At 34.4% G+C, this 9,258-nt stretch overlaps 1 protein-coding gene across 1 annotated transcript; it reads left to right on the forward strand.

The window, feature by feature from the left end:
* Positions 1 to 4,214: 4,214 nt before the first annotated feature.
* Positions 4,215 to 6,241, forward strand: LOC131855410 (cytochrome P450 6B5-like). Its single transcript, XM_059206683.1, has 2 exons — positions 4,215 to 5,608; positions 5,842 to 6,241. Exons 1-2 carry the CDS (start codon positions 4,246 to 4,248, stop codon positions 6,015 to 6,017), a joined length of 1,539 nt encoding a protein of 512 aa, XP_059062666.1. The 5' UTR covers positions 4,215 to 4,245; the 3' UTR covers positions 6,018 to 6,241.
* The last annotated feature ends 3,017 nt before the right edge of the window (positions 6,242 to 9,258 follow it).

Raw genomic sequence — 9,258 nt, forward strand, 5'->3', positions numbered from 1 at the left:
AAAATATAATAGAACTATACTAAATTCTAAATACTAATATATAAAAAAGATACTATAATTTAGGATTATGGTAGAATATATTATTGGTATTGGTCAAAATTGTCCAGGGTTATTTTATTTTTTCTTGGTATCTTTATTAGAACTAGATAAGATTAATTATCTTATTTGTGTCGACAGTATTTTCTTTTATGTTGCACCCATTGAACTCATATTTTATATAATAATAATAATAATCTCAGGACAATTCACACAGCACCATCTAGACCCAAGTTAAGCTAGCTAAAGCTTGTGTTATGGTATACCCATACTATTAAGTGATACATATGTATACATAGATTTGTTTTGTAAATACATACATATTACACATAGAAAACACCCAGACCGATACAAACAATCATACTGATGAATACAAATGTTTGTGCCGTGCGAGGAATCGAACCCTCGACCATCGGTCGTAAAGCGGTATGCTAGACCGCTAGACCACCGAGGTCGTCCAATTTTGAGGAACAAGAGAGAGAAACGAACATTTTAGCGTTCTATGGATTGTAGGCGCGTGCCAAATCTATCCTGTGGTAGAGAGGGAAACTCCTAGCAGTTCCCGGGACATGTGACCCGAGTGTCGGTTGAAGGGATCTCTTTTACGTACGTTAACACTCACCTTCATAATTCGTGTTTCTCTGTCCAGCCAAATCTCGTAGAAGCCTGTTTTAGACAGTTTTAAACAGGTCGAGATCTTTTAGAACATTGTAGAGAATTTTTGTTTGTATACCTCTCGCTCCCACTTCGACTGTATATACATATCCATATTTCGTTAATTCGTTAATTAGTTAGTAATATTTACTTATTTTTATTTCATAGTCTTCAGTATATTTCTGTTATTGTTGTGTGTACCAAATAACTTATTTCCTTTCTTCTTTCTTTCTATATTTATTTATCATAGTACAGTGAGCTACCAGTATTACACGTTCGAATAAAAGTAAAAAAATCATGTAATTTTAAAGTAAAGATTACTACGCTTCAAGCGTGGTACTCGAAACTAATAAAGCAGTTAGTTACAGACGAGTTACAGAGACAAATGCTATTCCTAGAAAGATAATAAATAATAATAGCATCACTGTATACAAATATGAGCATATAATTTATGTAAAATTTCTAGAATTATCCAGCGCCAGTTACAACACAGTGTTAGTAACGTGTCTGAACTTTGATACCATGCAACTATGTTATGGCATTCACTTACTCTATTCAATACTAGATGCCACACTCGTCTAGATTTTTTTATGGATGATAGTTTGTTTATTTATTTATTTACGTCACACTAAGTGAGCTTTACAGTCTGCCAATATGCTCACTTAGGAAGATTGTATACAAATACACACAATTATAAACACTAATTACTAATACACACACACTAATTACACAAGGAAACAAAAGAGCAATAATACCTAATCTTAATTTTCCACACTACATAAATAATCTACTGCCATCCTACGAAACTCCAGCAAATTACAAGTAAATATGTCTAGATCTGGAAAGCGACTAACTACACCGTTGAGTAGACTCAACGCCAGAGAAATTGGAGTCTGTTTGGCCAGCTCTGTTCTTCTCCATGGAACATGAAACCAGTTTCACTTCAAAATGTAATGGTGCACCCGCCTGCGCTAACGGTTTACGCTGGCGGGGCACCAGTGGAGGATATAAGATGAGCATGAGGTCAGGCCAGTTAGCCCATCGTGACAAATTCAACAAGAGTTTATCACGATGGTTTCCAGAGGGAACCGCGTGGAAGTCAATCTGACATGGTACATTGCTAGCAATAGGATCATCAGTCCATATCACTAATAATCCCCTTTCCTCTCTCTGGTGTAGGTTTAACACATTGCTTTCTCCAGTGTCGGTGGATTCGAGTCTCGCATGATACAAACATTTGTTGTAAAAAACCAAAGTAGCAGATGAGACTAGGTCTTAAACTAAGCAGAGCTGAAGAGAAATGATCAAAAGAAGAAGCTGAGCAGTTCACCCAAGATGGCGATATGTAAATAATTCTGGGTACGACATTAGCTAATATTATCATCCAAAGAATTATTAAACAGAAGGCAACAGAGAAACAAATAAAATTAATAGTTATTTTTAAACTTTCGTGTTTAATATACATTATTTAAATTATTAACCGGTTCTTGACACAAATAATTTTATGGCAAATAAAGATCAATCGACGTTTCGACTGGGTTGCTCGTAACCACGGCTAGTGCAACCTGGTTGAAACATCGAGAGAGGCAAATACCTTTATTTACCATAAACTTATTCGTGTTAATAATTTAAATTAAATAAAATTAATAAAAAAAAATAGTTCTGGCTAATTCTTATTACAAAATATAAACCATTCCAACTTCCTCTCGCTACGTTCTATGCTTCAAGCTCATAAAATGCTTTGAATTTCCCGTTTCCGTTGAATAATATAACATAGTCTTATATAGAAATCAACCTTGAGTAAAAATGTGTTATTATGATGGTGATAAAACTGATGAAGTGATGCAATCGTTAGTAATGTTATATACGTTTTTACCGTGACGTCATACCGCGCGCACGTCATTGTTGTACAGTGCATCCGCGGGAGTTTATATAATCTTTGCTGTGTGTATATTTACTTAATAAAATACCTCTATAATTCATTTTAAGTATTAATTATAAGTCTACGTGTTGGTAGATCAGTCAGGACAAGTTATAATTTAGAATTGCAAAGGTGATTCTAATATATTTCATACTTAATAATAATTTACTTCCCATCGATTCATACATACAGACATTATTTTGCATATTATGCATAACTACTTCGATACATATATATAATTAGGTCTGTATTGTAATTGTGGCACTTTCGAAAACATTTATATATTTTACACTTAAATAAATGCACGAGTTTGAAGTTAAAATATAAATGTTATAAACTTTATTATTCAAATAAGATTTATAAGTCATTATATATCTGACGACTAATATAATGACATATATATTAAATATAAAAATAAATTGTATAATTTAATAAATAAATAAAATAAATATGGAGTTACTTAACTTAATAATAAACATTTTATTAACGTACAATTATTAAAATGTTCCAAAGCAAATTATGTAAGAAAGCTCCGACATGTGCTAGTCGACACATGTCAAGGTCTGTACTCAGATATTTTGATATATATGTATATATATACTAAAAATATAGTCCTAGCTTGTAACTTGTAGGATAGAGAGTAATAATAGAATTATTATATTTATTAGACAATTTAAAAATAATATGTTTACAAAATGACAATTTTTTTTTCAGGGTTGAAGAAATAATAATTACTGAATATTATTTGGTGCCAGAGAAACATTAATAAGTTACTATTTTTTTTTTTTAGAAACATTAGTAAGTTACAATTTACATATAGGAATAAATAAAATATCAAAGACCTTTTTCTGTTCATATTATTATTTTTGATAGTAACAATATGAACAGAAAAGGGGATAATCTTTGATATTTTATTTATTCCTAATTGCTGTGTCCAACAAATTTTCTAATATCCAGAATCAGTGACCCAAATGTCAACAATATTCCTGAAGTCTGATTGCGATTTGTTTTTAAATGGTTTAAGTTAGGACTTCAACTGGTCTCGTACTGAAAAGAAAGAAAGAAAGAAAGATAAATATTTTATTCAATGCTTTACAACAACACTACGCACACAATAAAAAAATTGGGTTAGAGCCATGGCCTTATTCTGGAGCTAATTCCTCTATGTTATCTATTATTAATAAAAAAAAAACACTTATTTCATAACTTCAAATTAATTCCAAAACGTCCAGTATAAGGCTTCACTCCCGTTCAACGAATTGAAAAATATAAACAACTAATATAAACAAAACTGGCCTCTGAAGCATGCCCTATAGACTTGTAAACAGCTTGTATATATTTTTTGCTATAATTATAGCTAATTATTACATAAAAACTTTATAACTAATCTGCAAAAAAGCATCACATTGGGAGATAACGCGTATGTTTTTTTCAGGTCATTAATTTCACATCTCAGTAAAAATAATATATCTACGATTAGCATAAACATAAACATAAAAATAAGTGAAAATAATATCTGCACTACGCATACATAGAAACGTAGATATCAGCAGGAGATGAAAAACTATATAACAGTGGCGATAGGGCAGTTGGTCCACATTCGCAGTGTGACCGCGGCCCACTCGCACGTAAACATGATCAGCATAGTAATCGTACTAGTCAGCCTCGCGCTGTTTTACTATTACAGCATAAAGTCTTTCAAATATTGGGAAACTAAGGGCATCAAAAATGACAAGCCCGTACCGCTCTTCGGTACCAACCTGAGAAATTTTTTGGTAAAGAAAAGTATGACCGAACTCGCAACCGAAGCCTATTGGAAATATCCCAATGAGAAAGCCGTGGGCTTTTACAGAGCGGTAAGACCGGAGCTGGTGGTCAGAGATCCTGAACTGATAAAACGTATTCTTATCACAGATTTCTTGCACTATTACCCACGTGGTCTCAATTCCCAGAGGAAGGTATTCGAACCCATGATGCGCAATTTGTTCTTCGCGGACGGTGACATGTGGAGGCTGCTGCGACAGCGCCTGACGCCTGCGTTCACCAGCGGCAAGTTGAAGGCCATGTTCCCGCTGATCGTGGAGCGCGCAGAGAAGCTGCAGGCGCGTGCCCTCTCCGCCGCTGCTGCCAGCCGCACCATCGACGCACGTGACCTCATGGCGCGCTACACCACCGACTTCATCGGCGCCTGCGGCTTCGGGCTCGACGCAGACTCGCTCAACGAGGAAGACTCTGCATTCAGGAAACTAGGAACCAAAATATTTCAACCTAATTTAAAGGACATCTTAGTTTTACTAATGAAATCCGCTTTCCCTAGCATCGGCAGACACTTCAACATATTACAGAGAATTGAACATGATATGTTGCATTTAACTAAACAAATTCTGAAGGAGAGAAATTATGAACCCGCAGGTAAAAATGATTTCGTCGACTTGTTGCTTGAATGTAGAAAAAAGGGATTAATAGTTGGCGAATCAATTGAGCGCAAGAAAGAAGACGGAACCCCCGACACGGCGACCCTAGAGTTGGACGACATCATTATGGCCGCACAAATTTTTGTATTTTTCGCTGCGGGCTTCGAAACTTCATCGTCCGCTACAAGTTTCACATTACACCAGCTTGCACATAATCCTGAAATACAGCAAAAGGTTCAAGACAATATTGATAAAGTACTCGCTAAACACAACAACAAACTGAGCTATGACGCCGTTAAAGAAATGACTTATTTAGATTGGACATTCAAAGAAGGCATGAGAATGTTCCCATCGCTAGGGTTCTTGATGAGAGAATGCATCGGTACAACTCCCGTGCCCGAGCTAAACACGACGCTGGACCGAGGTGTGAGAATATTTATACCAATTCAGGCACTACAGATGGATCCCCAATATTTTGATAAACCTGAAGAATTCCGGCCGGAGAGATTTAGCCCAGAGGAAGTCGGCAATATCAACAAATATGTCTACATGCCATTCGGAGCGGGACCCCGTGCTTGTATCGGTAAGTTTTAACATTTCAGTTTCCAATTAACAAAATAGTAAAATATCAAAAATATTTTTTTTTCTTTGAACAAAAACATACAAGTTCTAGTTTGAAGAGAGATACGGCAGAGAAATTACAGAGTATAAAGAAGCAACTGACTATTTGGTACAGATAATTACTATACTCTATTGAAATGATAGTAGAAAAATCAAAGAATTTTAGCACATTCCTTATACTTTTTATTATTGCAGGTGAGCGGCTGGGTCTGATGCAGTCTCTGGCTGGTCTGGCAGCCATACTGTCGCGGTTCACGGTGTCACCAGCGCCAGAGACTAAGCGGAAACTAGAAGTGGACGCGGCCTCTGGCATCATTCAGAACGTTAAAGGCGGACTACCACTACTGTTCAAGGAGAGGAAAGTGACGTGATGTGGCTGTTACATGTAGTTATTGTGACTTTCTCATTATTGACATTAAGTATAGCTATTGTTATATAGATAGGTGTAAAAAATATACTTTTATATCCCGTATTTGAGTATTTTAGAAATATAGCCGTGAGAATAAGCTCATGTATATATTTCTAAAAATTAAAAGACCGAAGACTTATGCAATGTCATCTAAAATGCTGAAGCATTAGTGATATCTATACAACTATATAAGTAACATCAATAGCATAGTTATGAAATGAACACCTCATCTTTGGTACCTAGATACCATCATAGAGACCATCTTTAGACCACAGAGTTACAGGACCAGGCGGGGCCGCGTGTAGAATATGTTAGAAGAAACATGCTAGGTTGTAATATTTAATTAATATTGTAAATTACAAGTAAAACATATGTTTTTATGTTAAATTGTTGTATATAAGAAAAGTGAAATTTGTTGGAATAATTATATGATGTGATTATATTTGATTCTTTTTATTTATAAATATTTATTTAATTATTAAGTAATAATTAAATCCCAGAAAATTTTATTAGTACAATATGACCGTCTTGATACACGAGACACAGAAGTAAATTTCTATAATTGTATGTAAATGTAATATAATATTTATAATAATAATTATAATAAACCAGCAAAAGCTGAGAAAAAAAAAAGAATTTCAGGACAATTCACACAGCGCCATCTAGCAAAGCTTGTGTTATGGGTATTAGACAACAGAAATAAATACATGGATACATTTTTTTTATAAATAAATATTACACATAGAAAATACCCAGACCAATACAATCATACTCATGAATACAAATGTTTGTACCGTGCGAGGAATCGAACCCACGAACATCGGATAGTAAAGCGGTGTGCTAAACCACTAGACCACCGGGGCTGTCAATATAGAGAAGAAGGGGATTGTTAGTAATGTAAACTGATTACCCCATTGTGTACCATGTCAGGTTGATGGTTGGTTGTCGAGAAACCATAGTGATAAATTTGTAAATTTGTCACTATGGGCTAACTAACTGACCTCATGCTCATCTTATCATCCTCCACTGGCTCGCCAGCGTAAACCGTTAGCGCAGGCGGGTGCACCATTCCATAATCATCCATAAAAAAAAATATAATTATAGTTAAAATCAAGTATGCATAGCACGGTTATGGAATATATCAATAAAAGTCCTTAAAATAATTTAATAAAATATATAATTAATAGACAAAAATAATAATATCTTAATTATTTATTGGCATCTTAATAATTCAAATTATCATTCATTATAATTAAATGCTAAACAAGTGAAATGTACTGATTAATTATAATTTTAACTGGCCTCGGCCAGGGAGAACACCTTACTTAGGTAGAGAGATAGATAGATATATCGTTTATTTGTCTGTTACTAATCACACAGAACATGTTCATAAGAATAGACAATACATAATACGACATAAGATTTATACAATTGTGTTATTATGTGTGATCTGTAGCAATACAAACAGGTCGAAGCTCAGCGTGGAACGTTGTTCAGGGAACAAAACACTGATTTTCAACTTAAACCCATTTGAGGGTACGTGAAAATAATAATTAAAATAAATATAAAATAAAAAGAGCAATATAATTGGTGACTGTGTGTGTGGTGTGTGTATAATAAACATAATGTAAATAGTTCACAGTATAATTTGATATCATTTCAACTAAGTGGTAAGGATTAAACGAGAAAAAAGAAAATATTAATAATAAAAAATTGAAATATATGTATTTTTTAAACATTACGTGAGATTGCAACTGTTTTTTATAACTGTGTACGGTAAGGTAATATAAGAATAAATAATTATATTATGCTTTTGTAAACCTGATGACAGAAGAGACTGAACAATCGGCGAAGATATAAAAAACACAATATTGAGTTCAGAAAAAAAAAAATGCAATCTTCAAAGGATTCCGTCTGTATGTAGAACTATTGTGCCATAAAACATTTTATGAACTGAATCCTAATTTTGTAAAGTAAGTAGACACTAGCTAGTAGCTAAAAAGACTGATAGAAAATTGTGGAAGGTGGCTGGACTTTAAGGGCACAGCTCTTAAATTACAAAAACCAAATAGTGTCAACGGGGCCTCGATAGAAACTGACTTAAAAAAAACTGGTATAGTAGAATAGTAGTATTACGATATCTGTGCTAATGTGAATATTGTTGTGTTAGTTAGTAATTTACAAGTTAAGGATGTGTCACAGGTAGTTGGTGAGTATATAGGTGGACTTTGGATCCACTCACCTCGAATTCTATAAATGGACTTCGACCTCGAGAAATTAATTCAACCTCGGCGACTCGTTTTTTCTATTACATTTCTGCAATTATTATAATATTGCGAGCAATCCTTTGGTTTACATAATCATTATTAATGAGTAATAAATAATAATATACTTACTAATATTATACATGGGAAAGTATATCTGTCTGTCTGTCTGTCTCGCCAAATTAATATACTTACTAAAATTATGTATGTATTTATATCAGTTGTCTAGTACCCATAACACAAGCTTTAGCTAGCTTTTGTCTAGATGGCGCTGTGTGAATTGTAATGAGATTATTAACATCGTGTAATTCATTTTGACACGTTTTGCTTATTATTGTTATATTCTAGATATTTTTATACCACGCCGACGAAGTCGCGTGTACAACTATAGCTAGCTATAAATTTTACGGCAAACTGCTACAGTAGCGCCGATATATAGTACCATCCCCATTGGCCAGTACTCCTCCTTCATGAAGGTGGTGGAACAAACGCCTTGCGCCTGCCTACGTCACCCTCAGTGTCACATTACTCCTGGTCCGTATGGTCTGGAATGATGCACCCGCCTGTACCAATGGTATACGCTGGCGGGGCACCAGTAGAGCATGCTGAGATGACCACGAAGTCTGGTCAGTTCACACAACGTGGCAAATTCACCAGCAATTTATCACGATGATTTCCAGGGGGAACCGCGTGGAGGTAAAGCTGAACATGACATGGTACATTGCTAGGAATGGGGTCATCCGTCCACATCAGTAACAATCCCCTTCTCGCTAGTACCATAGATAAGATAACAACGTATTATATTGATATATTATTATATATTTGCGTTAAGTACTTATTAACTGCATTTTTTTCAGTAAATTGTACTTAAAGTTTTAAACTGTAAAATAAAAATTCTTATTTTGTTTTATACAAAGAGGTTTATTGCAAATAGTTTTG

Source organism: Achroia grisella, unplaced genomic scaffold (assembly GCF_030625045.1).
Source record: "Achroia grisella isolate CSIRO2021 unplaced genomic scaffold, CSIRO_AGI_Agris_v1 utg1387, whole genome shotgun sequence".
Lineage (NCBI taxonomy): Eukaryota > Metazoa > Arthropoda > Insecta > Lepidoptera > Pyralidae > Achroia > Achroia grisella.